Source organism: Molothrus ater, chromosome 1, assembly GCF_012460135.2.
Source record: "Molothrus ater isolate BHLD 08-10-18 breed brown headed cowbird chromosome 1, BPBGC_Mater_1.1, whole genome shotgun sequence".
Classification (NCBI taxonomy): Eukaryota; Metazoa; Chordata; class Aves; order Passeriformes; family Icteridae; genus Molothrus; species Molothrus ater.
The window spans coordinates 120,192,561-120,210,882 of record NC_050478.2 but is presented as its reverse complement, the minus strand read 5'-3'; the positions used below and the strand labels follow the sequence as shown (position 1 = coordinate 120,210,882).

At 37.6% G+C, this 18,322-nt stretch overlaps 1 protein-coding gene across 2 annotated transcripts; it reads left to right on the top strand.

Moving 5' to 3' along the window:
* The first annotated feature begins 1,191 nt into the window (after positions 1–1,191).
* LACTB2 (lactamase beta 2) lies at positions 1,192–17,167 on the top strand. Of its 2 annotated transcripts, none has more exons than XM_036406380.2 (7): positions 1,192–1,371; positions 1,874–2,037; positions 3,340–3,463; positions 6,197–6,375; positions 10,375–10,523; positions 12,268–12,345; positions 15,011–17,167. In XM_036406380.2, exons 1-7 carry the CDS (start codon positions 1,250–1,252, stop codon positions 15,083–15,085), a joined length of 891 nt encoding a protein of 296 aa, XP_036262273.1. In that variant the 5' UTR covers positions 1,192–1,249; the 3' UTR covers positions 15,086–17,167. The 2 variants fall into 2 exon arrangements, with proteins under 2 accessions (XP_036262273.1, XP_036262272.1); XM_036406379.2 differs by having other exon boundaries at positions 1,193–1,371; positions 12,268–12,349.
* Positions 17,168–18,322: the final 1,155 nt, after the last annotated feature.

Below are 18,322 nucleotides of genomic sequence, written 5' to 3'. Positions count from 1 at the left end.
ACAATTTCATAACATCACAGAAAGGCTGAGCTGGGGAGGGACCACTACTCCCTCATGTTTGAAGGTTGAAGTTCATGTTTGAAGCCCCCAGCTCAAGCAGGGCCACCTACAGCCAAATGTCCAGGACCATGTCCAGATGAGTTTTGAGCATCACCAAGGATGCAAACTCCACAACCTCCCTAGGGCCCCTGTGCCAGCTCTTGGTCACCCATACAGTGAAAAGTGAACATCCTGTGTTCCCATTTGTGCCCATCACTCAGAGTGAACATCCTGTGTTCCCATTTGTGCCCATCACTCAGAGTGAACATCCTGTGTTCCCGTTTGTGCCCATCACTGAGTGAGCATCCTGTGTTCCCGTTTGTGCCCAATGCCTCTGGTGCTGGCACTGGGCACCATGACAGGACCTGAGGCAATTGCCCTGTGACAGAGCCTGGTTCTACCTACTACACACCCTCTCTTCAGGAATTTAGAGATTGGGTTTTTAGCTTTTAGAGATGGTTTTTATGTTTGAGAGATGGGGGTTTTTTGGGGGGATTTTTGTTTTTTTGTTGTTATTGTTTTGTTTTGGGGGGGGTTTGTTTGGGGTTTTTTTTTTGTTTGTTTGTTTTTGGGGTTTTATTTTGGTGGTTTTTGGTTTTTTGGTTTGTTTTTTTTTTTTTTTTTTTTTTAAATGAGATTTTCCTGAGCCTGTTCTTCTCCAGGCTGGACAGCCCCAGCTCTTTCAGCTTTTCCTCACAAAAAAGATGCTCCAGTCACTTAGAGGTCCTTTACTGGACACTCTCCAGCAGCTCTCCAATTTTATTAAAAATGCTGAATCCTAGATAACTCCTATGTGCCGTGCGGGAGCATACGCAGTTCCTACAGATACAGAGAAGGTGCATCTGTCTCTTACGACAAATTTCTCCGGAAAAACCCGGCAGGGCATGGACAGGCCTCTCACTGGGGAGCAGAGAGGTACCGAGCCGGCACCGAGAACTGAATTCCACCGAGAAATGGCCTCCTCCACACGGGAGAACTTTATCCGACGGCATCACCACAGCGTCTACCGTTAGCAGCCGGGCTCCAGCGCACACCCGTCCCGCCCCGCCGGGGAACGGAAGGAGCCGCCCACAGGCGGGCGGGAGGCGCCGCGGCCGGGCCCCGGGAGGCGGAGCACGGCCTCAGAGGCTTCCGCCCTGCCGTACAGGCTTCCGTCCTGCGGCGTCGTGAGGGAAGCGGAGCCGGGGGTTCGGAGCTGTTCCCTGCAGAGATGGTGTCGCTGCTGCCGCGCATCGAGCGGCTCTCGTCGCGGGTGGTGCGGGTGCTGGGCTGCAACCCGGGGCCCATGACCCTGCAGGGCACCAACACCTACCTCGTGGGCTCCGGGCACAGGTACCGAGCCGGCTAGGTACCTGCGCTGCCCCGGGGCCCTGTGCTGCCTCCAGCTCGAGAGGCCGCTAGCGGCGTGTTCCCAAATCCCTTAGTCAGCGCTAAAAAGAGGAAAGAAACCGTACAGCGTTACAGTGGAGGAGCTAGCGCTGGGAGGCGGCTTGGGCGGGTGGGATATGGAGTCTGGTCCGGGCGGCCCTTGGGCCGAGGCCGGGCATTCGGTGAGGGAAGCGGGTGTGTACCTCAGGTACTAAACGGTGGCTTCTGCCACTTGTCGCGGAGTTGGAAAGGTGTGGCCTACATTTATTACTTATTCTACTTTTTAAGTTGTTATGCTGCGAGGGTGGAATGCCAGGAGGCAAAAGGTGTTGTCTGGATATGGAGACATCCATTATTGCTAAATTTCTATCTGTTGGCTTATTTTATTAATGTTACTTGGCTGTTACATGAATACTCTTTATTCTCTGGTGTGTCTCTCCCTCCCTTTTTTGTGATCCATGTGTAGAAGAGTCCTTATTGACACTGGAGAGCCAGCTATTCCTGAATATATCAGCTGTTTAAAGCAAGCACTGTCAGAGTTCAACATCACCATTCAAGAAATTTTAGTGACACACTGGCATCGTGATCATACTGGTGGAATACCTGATATCTGCAAAAACATTCCAAGTGGTAGGCCAGAGGTTTCAGATATTGCTGAAAATGTTTAATACATGGCCGAAAACATTAACCGAATGCTTTTGTGCAAATCAACTAGATTATTATTCTGGAATTGCTGTATAAACTATATGCAATTTCATGATTCTGCTGCAGTGTGTAGATTGAGAGCAATGAATAATCTGAATGTAATAGTTGTAGTACTACAGGTTTCCTTCAATACTTGAGCATACATTCATAGTGAATTTTTCTTATGTGCAAATAATGAAAACCTAGATTACTATCAGCATGGTACTAAGAGATGTGAGAAAAACTTGATACTGCTTCTGTTTTACTTGGACAGCAATGATAAATTTATTGTTATTTTCACTTTTGTAAAAACAAATAGCTTGAATTGTTAAAAGAAGCATACATAACTTTGGGATTCCTTAGAGGAGCCTGTTAGTAGTTGCTGACAAATTCATAGGCCTCAGAGCATGAGGGGAAAGCAGCCGGGCAGTGTGCAAGTAAAGTCTGACCTAAAAATTTGTATTCCATGTTGATAAACAGTAAGAGACATTTCTGTGTTGTTATCTGAGAAGAGAACAAGCAGTAGGGATAATGTGGTAATTCTTAACATTGTTGGACTTTGTCACGAGCTTTGTCACAGGCTTAATTTTGTAAAATTGCCAGGTGCTTATCTGCAGTGAAGCCTGGGCACTACTGAAAACAATTGGTGTCTTGGTGAGGATTTTTGGACTTGCCAGCCTATCAGTGTGGTTGTAAAGACTAGCAAAGGATATGAATGCCTTTCTGTGTTGCTGTCTGTAGCTGTTCCAGCCAAGGTGTTTCCATTTTATGCACTATTTGGAATTATAAAAGCTGAGAGAAGTTGCAGGTCAAAAAGTCTTCATCCAATTTTAGACAAATGTTGAGTGATGCTTCTGTGATTCCTAAAGCAAAATTTAAGGGCCAAAATCTTAGTGGCATTGTAAAAACTTAGGAGAATTGGCTCATGGGTCAAGAAGGAATATTTGTGAAATATAATAATTACTGATCTTTATTAATTTCATTTGTGATTTTTATCCAACTTCAAATCTGTAACTGGTACAGAGTGCTGTATTCAGGATCAGTGGCTTTCACTGTTTAGTGGTTTTGGCTCTGGAATAAGGCTGCTCTACAAATATAAAGTTACTTTATGGGATTTGTTTTTTTTTTAGTTTTGTAATCAAACTCTATGATAATTAATAGTACTTATTCAAAAAGTAACCTGTCTGTGGAATTACCTTTGTTAGTGACAAACTCAACATCATTTTTCTTGCTTTCCTTAAATATTAGACTCAGAATACCGCATATGTAAGCTCCCTCGTGTCCCTCACCTTGAAGAAACAATAGAAGGAGGACATAAATATTCTTATCTTAAAGATGGAGATGTGGTAGAGACAGAGGGAGCCACACTCAGGTAACCATGAATTTCTTCAAGTTCTTTTTTCTTCAGAATTCTGACATGTACATGTATCCTAATTTCTAATGATTGCCAATCTATGCATCTAATCTTTTCAGGACTTATGCATGTAGACTTCCTATCATGATCCAGCAGGATATGTTAATACAAAGACATTGTTTTTATGAATGAGAATTATCAGAAATTAGCCTTTGAATTTTGCCTTTAGACTCAGCAGAGAAATTAAAAATATTTCCCTAGCAAAACACTTTCTGCAGGAAAATCGAATAGGATTTTACATATTTTCTCATCACTCTTACATAATTACCTGCTTTTAAAATTGTGGAAGTCTGTAGTAGTCTGGCTGGATTATTTAGCATGCCTTTCTTTTTACTTTAAAAATACATCTCTAGGAGACTCTAAAACATTTAATACTTAAAATGTTACATTTTAGACCTTAAACCTGTGAGGTTCTTGTAGGGTGCCGGTTTTGGAGGACTTCTTTGCATGGCGTGTACTGTCTGTAATGTTAGTCTGAATGAGTGGGAAACAGAAAGCTACTGTGCCTCATGGAAGCACACACACAATAAAAAGGTCTGACCATTCTGTTTTCAGACTCCTTTCACTAACAAGGCATTATTCTTATAAGAACAAAGTTTCCTTGTTTTCCTCATTTTAGATGGGAACTATATCCCACTTGTAGACTATGTCACTTGGTTGATTGCAAGGAAAAAACATTTAAAAAGAAAAGGAGTATGTTTTGTGCAAAAGCATTTTATTTTATAAGTGTAAAAATAGAAGTGAAAACATTTTACATTGCATACTGAAGACCTTTCACTGCCCTAAGTGGCCCATGTTTGGACAAAAATTTGGAGATGGAAAATAATTTTTTTTAATTTCAATCCAAGTGAGTCAAGGATTAGCACATTTTGAAGTTTGGGATTGTGGAGGACCAGGCATAGGCATGTTTTGTCTCAGACATTCTGACATGTGACAGGGAAGTTGTGATTGGCAGGGAGAGTCCCCTGGAGGGGGAACAGCATGGTCCTGAGCCAGCTGCCTTTTCTGCCTTCAGATTCACAGTGCCTCCACGAGTCCCTCACCCCAGCTTGGAGCCTGGAGGGCTCAAACAGCCTGGCTGTGCTGGTGTGGGAGTTGGGAACTTGTTGAGGGGTGTTGTAAAATACAGGGCTTGTAGCCAGCACCTGTGAGAAGTCTCACAGGTTGCGACATTTGGGAGCTTGTTGAAGTGTGTCCTCGAAGTGAAGGGCTTCTTAGCCAACACTTCTGAGACCAAATAGTGGGCTAGTGTATACCAGAAAGCATGGGAGTTCCCACACACATAGGCTGGTGTTCTTGTTGATCCTGAAGAGAATTTATAACATCACAGCCTCTATGGGTGGGTTGTAACAGGGCTAATGCAGCCAAACTTTATGGTTGATTAAAGCAGGTATTCTCACCTGGACTAATCAGTAACCACTTCAAGGATACTCCTAGACCCACCACTGGTTCCAAAACTGCAGTATCTGCATGTTAAATTTTAGTTAACAACTGTCAGGTTTTCAAGGTGTGTCACAGCAAGGGGGCAAGACATGCTGGCAGCACCTCTCCACACACTGTCTGGTGTTCTCTTTCTGCTATTTTTTTATGTTAGTGGTTTGGCTTCCTGGTGAAATTTCATCAAGAACTGAAGGATACCATGTCCCAAAGGTGAGCCCATCAACTTGATTTTGGTGTTGCCTCCACAGGGCGATGGCTCACCTGCTTTCTCCTGAGCTCAGTATTCAGTAGGAGCTGGAAGTCATTGCAGCAGATGATGCTGCACTTGTGGTCTCCCAGCCCTGCATCAGCTTGGCTGGGAGCTGTTTAGCCTTGCCCTGTACACCACACTTGGCACCAGCTCTGTCAGTTCCTGATCACTGCTTTGATGCATCTGCCATTAACGAGAAGGTTCTAATGAATATCAGCAGTGATGCTGATTGGAGTTGTGTTATTTTCAGTCTTCATCAGCCTCAGCATAAGGCCCTTCTGCTTTTCAGAAATCATCGTGAAAGGCCACCCCGGTGCAGCTCGTTGGCAGCTCAGGTTACCATATACTATATACATACCCACTGTCCCTTTGCTGCATGCTATACACTGCTTGTCCAGGCTGTGGGTCCTTAATCCTTACCATGCAGGTGTTTAATGAACTGCACATAGAACAGCTGAGAGACCATGGTTCTCTGTATTTGACAGCTGTGCTCCACTGTGCTATGGGGCTTTCAAGGAAAAATACATTTTTGGAGGCTGAACTTTATCTGGGTCAGGTTCAGAAGTTTGTGGTTAATTCCTAAAGGAAAGATATCATCCTTACCCTCCTTCCAAAGTACAACGTGTATGTCAAGAACTTCAAGTGTTTCAATCTGGAAAAAAAAGTCAATTTGATTTTTTTAAAGCTTCAGAATAATGCCCTCTATAACAGAAATAATGCATGTCTAGTCAGCTCCTTTAATGCACTTGTATTATGGTGTGTCATGTAAGTAAAAGCATGCTAGAGATGACTGGTGTTCTTCAGATGGTATAAGAAAATTGATTGGCATTAGGCAAAGTGATACTTGTTTACATCAACTTTTCAGCCTTTTTTTGGTCAGTTTTTTCTTGTTCTTGTTATGGGCTGCTTTAGTGTATTATTTTACCATAATTTGTTCTGGCTTCAAAAATGAAATATATATGCTGTATGAAAAACATATGCTTTTTTGGTTCTTTGAACAGAGTTTTATATACACCAGGACACACTGATGATCATATGGTTTTACATCTAGAAGAAGAAAATGCTGTATTTTCGGGTGACTGTATTTTAGGGGAAGGAACAACAGTAATAGAAGATCTGTCTGATTACATGAAAACTTTGAAAAAGTTGTTAGAAATGAAACCAGATTTGATTTATCCAGGTGAGTGGTTTTGGTTTTAACTGCTCTCTTTTACTGTGTAATTTTTAAATATCTCCTCTAAGATTTGAGAACTGTTATTACAATCAAACATCACTCCTGATGTAACAATTCAATTTAAGAAGCAGTAAGCTAAGCTGACTTTGTCATGGTGGTTTGCAAAACTTGAAAATTTTCAGTGATAGGAAATTTCTTAAATTTCTCTATTTCAGGGTGGGTCTTGTCTTTCTGTGCCCAAAGACTCCAGGAGCCGTAATTTTTCTCTGTTGGAATTGTACAGCAGATTTAATTTTCTTATATTGCTCTATCCCTGTGCTTGAACGTTATCCTGGAGGAAAAAATAATAGTTGTTTTATTCCCCACATACACTGTCGATGTGAGTAACCTACTAATGTTTTTTGAGAGTTGTGTGTTCCTTGCAGTACAGATTAATCACAAATTCATTGGAAAGCTGCAGAACTGTAAAATGGTAATCTTAGTAAATGATTTAGGTTCAATTTGAACAAGAACCAGGAGGCCAAAAATGTTCTAGAAATAAGTTGCCTGTTCATTCAGTCTATGGATTTCCTTTAATTCTTTTCCTCTCTCTCCCTCAGACATTGGGAATGCATTTACTTTTCATATATACCACATGTCTGTTTGACAAGACTACATTTTAAGAATTCATTATGTAACTACACTTTAAGCTCCTCATTTGCTTTTTCAGAGCTACATCTCAGCATTTTTTTCTGACTTTTTCTGTTTCATCTTCAACTTGTCATTCCAAGCCACTGTATCTATGTTCTCAGTTGTGCCTTTTTCCATTACCCATCTACGTTTAGCCTACTCTCTTGTGTTCACTCTTAAAATAGCCTTCTTTTGAAGTATGTGTCCTTTAAGATCTCAGAAAAAAATGCTCTTTAAGGAAAGCATTCTTACATATTCCATAGATGTGGAGGTTGATGTAGACAGAATAGTGTCTTGGTCATATTTATTAACTTAACTAACCAACTTAACTGATTTAACTAACAATTTTTTAGCCTCCAGAATCTCAACCAAATGTTTTACTTTTTTTCTTTCTTAATACCTGCAAAATGCAGTCTGTTCCTCTAACTGAATTTCTGCCCTCCAAAACCCCATATATGTCAAATTCTGTTTGGTTTATCAATTTTATCTGTTGTATTTCACTCTGTTCATAATGGTTTCCTATCTAGATTACACATTCACCATGGCTGAACATCGGTGCTCTTTATTTGTTTTTGCTACTGTTTTATCTGTGTTCTTACTGGACTTGCAGTTAGGAAGCCAGTCTGACATCGTGCATTTTCAGTGATGATAGCTAAATATTGGGATGGTTTGGAACTAACTTTCTTTTTTCATCCATGCACCACAAAATGTACGTGCAGTTGTGCAAAAAGTGCTATTGCACAATCAAACAATTGGTGATACTGTTGGGTATAACTGCAGCAGAAGTAGTTTCCTTTATCAATATATTCTATATAAGTCTATCACTCTGTGCTGCAGTATTAGGTCTTCATAATTCTTGGACTGTTTCCTCCACCAATGCTTCAGCACTCACGTGGTAGCCTCAGAACTGCACGAATTTTTGTAACAAACTGACTGCTGGCTACCTGAGAGTAGGTGAATTTTGTCAATCCTTCCCCTTCTATGTTTCTTTTTTAATTTAATGTGGGAATGACTTAGACACAACACACATGATATCTAATTACAGATAATATTTGATGAGAATCCGTGGAACAAGAAAAGGGCATTTTAGTCAGCAGAGGACTCCCCATCCTGTAATAATAAACAATTTTCCTTGGTAATACAGAAAAAAAATGGTGCCAGAATTAGGAATTTTTGGAAGATGTAATGAGCCAATTGTTTTCTTCATTTCTGTCCTTTGTGCTGTAATTTAAAGTACGAGAATCTCACACTTCACAATGTTATGAGGAAATAATATGAATCTGTCTGAAATTAAAGCTGAATTCATGGAAAGACAGTCATATTTTGAGAGTGCTTTTCATATGCTCAGAAACATTTTACTTTTATTCAGCTATTAATCCATTTATTTGTTAATAAATAAATAAATAACTAACTGTACTGCTGTCCCTGAAAAATGATGGATGGGAAAGTCCCATATCTGGTTTTAGTTCCAAGCTTTCTGAGATCATTTGCATGTACAGATATGCATACACAACAGCTACAGATCAGATGATGTAATGGAGATGAAGTCCCTTTAACTTTGCAAAATGTGGGTTCCATTTCAGGTTCTGGCATTGGTCTTGTAGTCTAAGTCAATTAAATCACTTGGAAGAGTAGGACCAGGTTTTAAGAATGCCTTGTGATTCCATGTGCAACCCTCAATTTTAATTACTCCAGTGAGACTTCTGTCATTAGAGAATGCAGGAGAATGGACAGTTAACATTACAGTCTCTGCTTTGTATATCTTACTATGTTTTTTTCTAAAAAAAAATTTAAGTTTTGGATGTATAAATGTAACAGTAGAGATACTGTTATACTTGTAATTTATTTTGTAAGGAAAAATAGCTTCATATTAAATATGTTTGAAATCATTAAATATAAACGCATATGCCAGTATAGCTTTATGTTTACACATTACATATCTTGTATTTATAATACTTAAACAAGATAAGTTTCAATGTATACTTAATAATTTCAAACATGCTGAAGTAAGTTGAAATGTATAAATATTTTGACTGACAGAAGGATAGATTCCTTTGACACTTTAGTTCAAAACATGAAAAATCAGTTGCTCTTTTTCTATAAGTTGCCTGTCATCAGGCAAAATAAAGCTTTGATTTTAAAAGCTTAAAAATTAAAAGCCCATTTAATCAGTAAACACAAAACTACAAGTAAAGAATACAGTGATTTTTTTTAATAGTTAGAGAACCTCAAAAGAAACTGATTTTGATGATACCAAGTAACTTCTAAAATAATGGTTTTTCACAGTAGTTTCTTTTCTGCTCATTTTATAAAATACTTTGAGTTTGCACTCAGAGGGCAGAGCTGAAAGTTGCTGCTGCTACTTCAGGTGAGTTGTACAAGCAAAGAAATAGGAAACCTTGCTATAAAAAGCATGTGATGAATGTTTGTGCAAGTCAATTCCTCTATAAGTAACACAATAACTTTTAATTCCTATGCATGTAGCTCTCATGGCTGAACAATATTTTCTCTGTCATTTTAATGTACTGTGAGACAGCATTTGATTTTTCATAAATGTTAGTTATTTACCAATTAAGCCTTTTCATAATGTGATTCAAAGACCTTTAAGTCAGTTGAACATTTCTGATCTGCCACAGTCAGTCCAAGAAAAATATGTTTTGCTTATTAACCAGCCAAACATAAAATGATCCACCTATAACTTACCCTGTGCTTTCCATTTTTCTTGCCCTGACACATTTCAACTGCCTCACTTATTTGTTTTCTATTCATTTTCTAATCAAACTCACGACAGTGTTTTTAAAGACATAAAATACAGTGTGTGAATCAGTTTTGAAGATTTGTTTGGGAAAAGTACCTGTCACAATTAAAGATGTTACCTTGGTGTTTGCCCCAACAGGACCTGAGGTACAGTAGTACCTGAGTCCTTTGCATCAGCCATTATTGTTCAAAGGCCAGTATCAGTGTAAATCATTAGTGTCAATATCCTTTGGGGAGAGGAAGACAGACAAACAGAGATAATACAGTATCTAAATCTCATCTTTTAAATCTGTTCAGCAGTGAACTCCTCTCCTTTTTTCTAATGGCCTAAAGTAGTCTTCCCTTGCTTTCTTTATTCCATCTGAAGTATTCCCTTTTCCCCGTTCAGACTCTAATATCCTAATTTTTCCTTGCCATCTTAATTCTTTGCAGATGCAGACTGCAATGCAGACATTCAGATCTTTTTCTCATGGCTTTTAAATCTACTAGAGTTTACATAAGAATGTTTCAATTATTCAATAGCATACTTAATTACAAATGTAAGTAATAGTGCTCTGGTACATATGTTTTGATTTTTAGGTCATGGCCCAGTAGTACGTGATGCAAATACTAGAATCCAAAACTACATTTCTCACCGCCTTGCACGTGAACAGCAAATTCTGAATGTTTTCCAGAAGAATACTGGGAAATCATATACATCCTCAGAGCTTGTAAAGATGGTATACAAGGTAATTGTTGATCAAAAGTTTTTAGATCAAACTAAAGAAAATTGAGGTTAGGTTCATAAAACTTGGATGTAACAGTAATGGTCTTTGAGTGAAAATCATGGTGGCTCTTTGAAAGGGATAAAAAATATTTCTGCCTGTTCAGGGTTCAATTATGACTGTGCCTTTAAGCACTTGTTTAAGCACTTAATTGGAGTGAGGCCCACATGATTCTTAGAAACTTGTTTAACTATCCAGGTCTTAGGCACAGTTTCATAAGACTAAGTAAAAATTAAATTGTAGTGCTTGGTTCAAAGTGAAAAGTGACCGTTAGTTGTGGATTTCCCAAAGTGTGTTTGGGGTCTCCTGAAGAATGGTTGAAAACTTGGTGTTCTTGATTTATCAGTCTGCAGGCGATTACAGGTGAACTGCAGTTCCACAGCACAGAGAAGGTTATTGCAGCTCAGATGTTGGATATCTTGTATGTGTCTTTAGACTGGTGTAACAGTACTTTGTTGCTACTTCATCATCCTTCATGTAACCTCTGCAATTTTTCCCTTGGTGTGAGGTTACCCTCCTAACCAGCAGAAATAAGAGATACAGTATTTCTGCTTTGGAGGAAGATGTCAAAGTTGCCAATTGCTGTGGCTTGGCAACAGGTCTGTAACAGCTTCACAGCTCATTTTTATGATTCTGCTGATACCCAGTTTCCAAAAGAATGCCTACATCACTGTGAACATTTTGCAGTGCTGATGTACCATTACCTATGGCCATTCAGCTTCTGCAGTTCTCCTGCCTGATGAACTAGGTTTTAAATACAGAGCCATATTTCTGTTTGTGTAAATCACAAACCACTTGTTCTGCCTATGTAAGATCTTTTTTCAGTACTATTACAGCTTTATAGTACAAAAAAATGTATATGCTTTCAAAGTATTCTCAAGGTTTACAATTTTTTTAATTAGTTTTCTAGTGACTTTTCCTGCCCATACCTATTATTTGAAGAACTTTTTAATTTTCAAAAAGGAAAAAAAGAGCTTTACTTTATGATGGTGGAGCTGGAGAGGAGGATTTTGAGCAGTTGTCATGCAGTCATAGAAAGGTTTGGGATTGAAGGGACTTTAAAGGTCCATCCCCCCTGCCATGGCCAGAGACACCTTCCACAAGACCAGGTTGCCTAAAGCCCCATCCACCTTGTCCTTGAACCCTTCTAGGGATGGGGCATCCACAGAGGGATGGGGCATCCACAGCTTTTCTGGGCAACAGGTGTTACTGCTTTTTACATAATGAGCATTGAAGAATTGTAAGAGATATTTTGTCCTCCTGAAGCTGTTACATTTTTTTATTATTTACTCACAGATACTAATTGCTACAGGATATTTAAAGCTCTGCAAATGTTGTCATGGAATAGAAGGGATAGTTATCTGAGGAGAAATGCATTATAAATTGGTCTTTAAAAATACTCACCTACACCAACAACCCAGGGCAAACCAAGCTCAGAAGAGGTGTCCTAGCCAAAGTTTTCATCACACAAATGTATAATGCAAAAACCGAGCAAAGTAAACAAAAATGTGTTGTTAGATTGCCCATTTAAGTGGTGTAAAATTGATTTACTCATCTTAGTTTCCTGTTGTTACATAACTAACTGAATGTTCCCATACTGATTCAGAAGAGGAAAATCTGTGGTAATAAACCATTAGTTCCATATATCAAAAAAATAGTTGATGAGTATTTAAATAAATATAAAATGCATATTTTTTGTTCCCATTAGGAAATCCCTGAAAATTTACTTCCAGCAGCAGAACATAACCTCCTAGTCCACTTGAAGAAGCTGGAAAAAGAGGGGAAAGTGTGTAAGTTGTGGATGAAGGGTGGAAGGAGGGTCATTTTTATTTTGATGTTCTATGCATTATTTCTCATGTTATTTTAGTGTGTTATTTTTTAGGGGAAAAAAATTCAATTTTTTGCAGCAGCTGTCCATTAGACAAATTGAAGTAGAGTGATGCACAGAATGGTTGTACAGTGTTAACAAACTTTTAGAAAATATTTAACTAAGTATTTGACTGCTTAGAGCTCAGATTACTGCAATGCATATACCTTTAAATTAGACATACCATAGAATGCATTCCTAATGCTAGCATTTATACCTTCCTGTATTTTCTGAAATTCATACCTAAATATGCATGTACATAGCATTTTATGGGTTTATGGTTTTCCCCATACTAAATATTTTGTGTATTTTTGTGCATATGTGTTACAGAGATGGTTAAAATCATGCAGTGTAAATTTTTATAATTTCTGATTAGTGCAGTACCTAAGTAGAGCTGCTGTATTTAGTGTTTTTACGTTGTGCCTTTACTCTTAGTGAGCATATTGTTTCTGTAATGGCATGTGCATGTGGAAACATTACTCAGCCAAAGCTTAGGAAAATATTTCTTCCTGTATGTACAATACATAACTGCACAATACAATACATAATATTTCTTCTTTCTTATGTACAATACATAACTGCACTCAGGACTGTCTATTTATAAGTAAATAATTACATGAATTTACAGCTGTTGCAGATTTTCACCATTTACCAACCTGAATAACAACATGAAATTAGTGTATTTTTTTCAGCTTAGAGCCTCTGTTTGTCTTACTGATAGAATGTCTACTAGGTACTAACTGAATAATTGAGACTGAATTTTTGTAATAATAATAACAACCTGTTTTCTATTCAAGGAAAATAGACTAGAGTTAAGTGAATACAGTCATCACAGAAGTTCAGAAAATGTTCTCTTTGGGCTTATTTTGTGCAGAATGCCATAGAAACTTTACCAGCATGGTACTTACTGCACCAGCTTTTAAATATTGTCTCAATTCTTTGTTATTAACATACATCATTGATCTGTACATTTCTCCAGTTTTGTACCACCAGATTCATCAAGGGCATGGGATGCTGTTGGCTGTTTATCCCTTTTTTTCACTCTCAAAGTAGTTCAAGCAACAGCATTTTCTGTTGAGATCAAATAGTGGATAAATTAACTTTTTCTTTAAAGGTAGTCTTCCCTATAACAATGTCTTCATTTTGAATGCCCAGGAAATAATTTCGTTCAGTGAGCTACTGACTTAAGGGTTTGTTTTCTCAAAACCACTCTCTTCATATTTACCAAACAAAAATAACTCAGTTTTTCTCAGAAATCACATTTCAGTTTTGAAAAGATAGTAGATACAGTCATCCATCTGTTCACAAAGTATCAACCACTTGAAATTATTAGAAAGCTTAAATAACTAGAGGAGATGCTCATCAGAATAATTATTGGGACTCTCCTACTCCAGATGGAGGCCCTTGATTCAGATGTGTCTTGCTTTCCTAGAAGCACGAGATGTGCTCTTTGACATTTGTTTTGTTTTTTAAACTTGAATTTTGGGGCACAGAGAAAGTGAGAATCAATCTCATCAGAACACTTGGGGTTGCTGAATTTTTAAATACAAGCTTAGGCCCAGACCTATGGTAAATGCTTAACATCACGTGACCTTTACCCATTTTTCAGTTCAAATTAAGGGCATCTGTTAAGGAAGACTGATTCTGTTGAGTCTGAGCATGTAGCATACAAATGCTTGTGTACTCACAGTATTGCTCATTTGATTTTAATATCCTTTGATGCCCTTTCCACATATTCCAAGACCTTGCAGCATCTCAAGTTTTGTTCTCATTATGGAGGACTTGAGCTGTAGACATAACACTGTCTTGCTTAATTTTCTCCAAACGTTTTTCCAAAGGAACATCTTGTCAGTATCAATAATGAATGTGACAGGCATATTACAACCTTACAAGTGAGTTACTCACTGTAAATGATGGCCATATGCTGCCTGCTGCAGTCATTAATTACCCACTCAGTACTAGGGATTGTGGATTTTGTGGGTACATAACTTTTATAACTGCAATTGGGAGCAACACTGCCTCTTAATTCAAACAAAAATGTTGCTCTTCTTACTTAAAACAAAAATAATGTCCTGTAAGCAGGAGTGTGGCACAATGCACACGTGTAAGCTTTATCCCATGGTTGGATATAAATAATTTGATCATTGTTTCACATCATAGCTGATGAAGAGATAAAAATAATTTATCTTTCCTTAATTTAAGAGCACAGATTTTTTCTGTCTAAAGGTTATAAATTTCAGAAAATTCAACAAGCACTCTACTAGCTCAGATTTTTTAATACCTAGAAATTTTAATATACCAAACTTTAAATAACTAGAGGATTATTAAGAGCTTTTTATTAATCACTCTTTATGCTGCTAGGTTGTGACATATTTAATGTTTATCACCTTCAATTAAAACTGAACACTGGCATGAAGGAAAGTATTTCATTAGTTTTAATAATAAATATCATGTGTAGACATACATATTTATGTATGTCTACACATGATATTCTGCATCATGTATATCTACACAGATAATTTGATGTTTATAAATAAAATCTAAGTATTGGTTTCTAACTAATTTGGTTTCTTTTTCTTAACAGTACGTGATGAAACTCCCAGCTTCAGATGGAAAAACAATTTATAAGTTAGGCAAGATTGCCCAGGAATATATTTAATCTGCATGGTTGCTGTATGAAAAATCATAACAGTGAGCTGCAACTGTATGTAAAATAAAAACTAATTTTATTTGTTTTTTTAAAAAGTGGTAACAATTTTAAAGCAATGTTGCAGTAAATTAACTGATGTTTTTCACATTCTACTTCATTAGAATTTTAAAATACCCTGGGGGGTACTGAGTTAGTAAAATTGAATGAATGTGAAGAATTGAATCCTACCTTTGTTATGAAGTGCTGAGTTTTATCATTGGTGGCAAAAGACAAATAGCAAGGTCTTATAAACTTAATATTATAGTATCTTAAAGCAATATTATAAACCAAACAGATCACATCTATAAAAGAAATCTCTAGTAAAAAAACAGAAAATATGTTATTCTAAACCTGGTTTCACCTGCTTGTGCTTCTCAAAAAGTGATTTTCTAATAAGTTACCTGTACATTCTAAAAACAAGTTATTTTTGCTAACAGCTGTAATACCAGGATTTATGTTCCTTTTCTAATTCAGCTGACTGTGCTTGTCTTTGCTGGTTGCTCAGTGCAGAAGTTTTAACAAACACTGAAAGTAATTATAGACTTTTGGGTTTTTTTGGTGGAAACACCATTTCTATGGAATTCATTCAAAGGATTCATTAATTTTAACTAACGAGTGTCAAGAATGCACAGAGTTGGAGCAGACTCTTAAATTCTTTGTAAGATTCTGCAAGAATGTGATTAAAAAGCTGTATAAATTGAGATATGTATTACATGCCATATGAAATTTTGCTGTTAATCTACTTAAAGTAGAAATATTTTAACTAAAAGGTTGTATTTGGTTGAAAAATACTGTACAGTGTATTAATATATGTTTGGAGATTAATTTAAACTGCAAGTTCAGTTCTCTGTGAACCTTCCACTTGCAGAATAGTACATAAATATTTGCATTACTTTGTCTATTCAAAGTGTGTGACATTTGATGATATATACATTTCTTATAGGATTACTCAGCCTTAAAAAACAAAAGCAGATCTGAGATGTTTGAAAATAACAAGGACAAATATGTCCTTGAAAACCTTTGACCATTCAATCCTGTACCCTCATTTGTGAAACATGCATAGGTGTTTGGGTACTGAAGGCATGTCTTAAGAATTTACATTATTTTATGAAGCTGATGGCATTTGTTCTGATCAGCTGAGACAAATCCAAAGCAAAAATACTCACAGGAATAGCAACCCAAAATTGAAATCATATTCTGAGGTAGTAGGCAGACCCCTGAAGAAGAGAAATAATTACTTTCTGTAAAAATGATGCTTCTTGCAAACGTTATTGATCTGAAATTTGGCCAGATCATGACACATGCTCACTTTTAACTTTTTCTGCAGTGTCATTTTGAGGTCTTCCTGAGGTCTGCTAGGTTTCCTTCCTATTGTATTTTCTATTTACTTATATTTTTCCAGACACTTTTTATCTGTTCCTCCCACAATTTTTTTTTCTTCAATTCCTTTTGAAAAAATTACTCAATTTTCAAATGGACTTCTTTCCATTAATAATTAGTTTTCCTGTAGCTATTCCATGAATTTATAGTTACCTTTTCCATTGTTAGGCATAAAAACATAATTATCACTGCTTTTTTGACAAAGATAAAATGATAATTCACATGCTCTGGATGACGTTATTGTGGTTCAAGTGAAATGACAGTTTCCTGTCATGAGGTCTGAGAACCTAAGACAGCAGGAAACTGGTATGAAGAGGGAGTATCTCACTACCTTTCTGAGCTAAAGAACAAATCTAATGTCTCTTAATGATTTTCTTCTGTTTTACTATAAATTTTGAAATACATGGAAATGGCTTTAGAATGCACTTGAAGAATTGTTGGGACTTGCAGGCAGTGAAGAAAGCAAGAGGACACAAACAGAAAACTCCATGTTCTGTGCTGTGCTGCAGCAAATGCCTGACATCTTCAAAAACAAAACAAGGAAAAAGGCTGTTTAACCAGACAAGTCATTAATGATTGTATATGGTGTCTTTGGAATATTAATAGCAGAAATTGCACTGTTACTAAGATGTATGTATAATAAAGGATACTTGGCTGTGACATCTTGAAAAAGTCTCAAGGCTCCTTGTTATGTCAAATGGAATGTTTATTCATAAAAGGTAACAATGTAAGATTGGCCATGTATGTATAAAAAGGAGGATTAGCTTTCTCACAAAAATGTGTTCATCTGTTGAGAATGCATTAAAAGTTACAAATGAAAAGAGGAAAGGGGGCTACCTCTGTCTTAACAGGTTAGAAGGGCTAATACCAGTTGCTGGGATAACTTTCTAAACAGCTGGGGACAGAAGGAAGCACAAACTATGTTTCCAGCCTTCCTGCCAGCTAATTTCAAGATCCTGTCCTGGGAAGCAACATCATTTATTACATTTAAGGCCTAGACGGTTGGTGGTGGGTATCATCTTTTTGAAGTTTTCCATTCTGTTCCTTGCTGATTTGCTTATTTATATTTGTTTTAAAATATTGTTCTTGGTTCTCTCTCCAAGCATGGTTAAATTCAGGAAGGGTTCCCAAATAGGGAGCTGTTTGTATCTTGTTATTGCAGGTCATAATATGCTTACTGCTGAAGTCTCCACAGTCTTGCCACCTGAAACGCTGTATTTGATTTGGTTGGGAAGGTTTTGGGATACATATGCACGTGATGGTGGCTTCTGTGATGAGATGCTAGAAACTCCCTCTGACTCAGATTGTATAGGGCTTCCTTCCTAAATAATGTGATTAGTTTGGAGCCTAGTGTTGGAAAATATGGATGTCTGAAAAGAAACATGGCAAACAGACCAGCTATCCATGGCAAGCAGCAGACTGAGGGCTGACCATCCCACTTTGGCTGAAGTGCCATACAAAACTTCATGTGGCAGAAAAGGAGACTCCTGATAAAAGGAAGGTGTGGAAACCTCAGGTGAGGCAACAGGTTGCCTTGTTTTCTATTTAGAGTGTACCATCAGGACAAACACAGAGCAAAGCTGAAACTGAGGGCCTGTATGACTGGATATCTAGCCAGGCACTTGCTGATTAAAGCTTGAGGAAAGCATGTCTTGTCCCACTTAAGTCCTGTTTGTTATGTTCTTTGCAGATGAGATGACCTGATTTCTTTTAAGCCTGAGGTGGGAAATAGATGCAAACTTACATTGCAAAATGGAGTCCAATTTTTATTCCAATCCAGTGTATTTCACAGGTACAGTATGTCTGATCCATGACTATACTGTATGC

Bases quoted from the DNA above. Each gene is read 5' to 3' on its own strand.
- LACTB2 (XM_036406380.2), top strand. From the start codon at position 1,250: ATGGTGTCGCTGCTGCCGCGCATCGAGCGGCTCTCGTCGCGGGTGGTG. The intron at 3,464-6,196 runs GTAACCATGAAT...TTCTTTGAACAG, and splicing joins ACAGAGGGAGCCACACTCAG to AGTTTTATATACACCAGGAC. The intron at 6,376-10,374 runs GTGAGTGGTTTT...TTTGATTTTTAG, and splicing joins ACCAGATTTGATTTATCCAG to GTCATGGCCCAGTAGTACGT.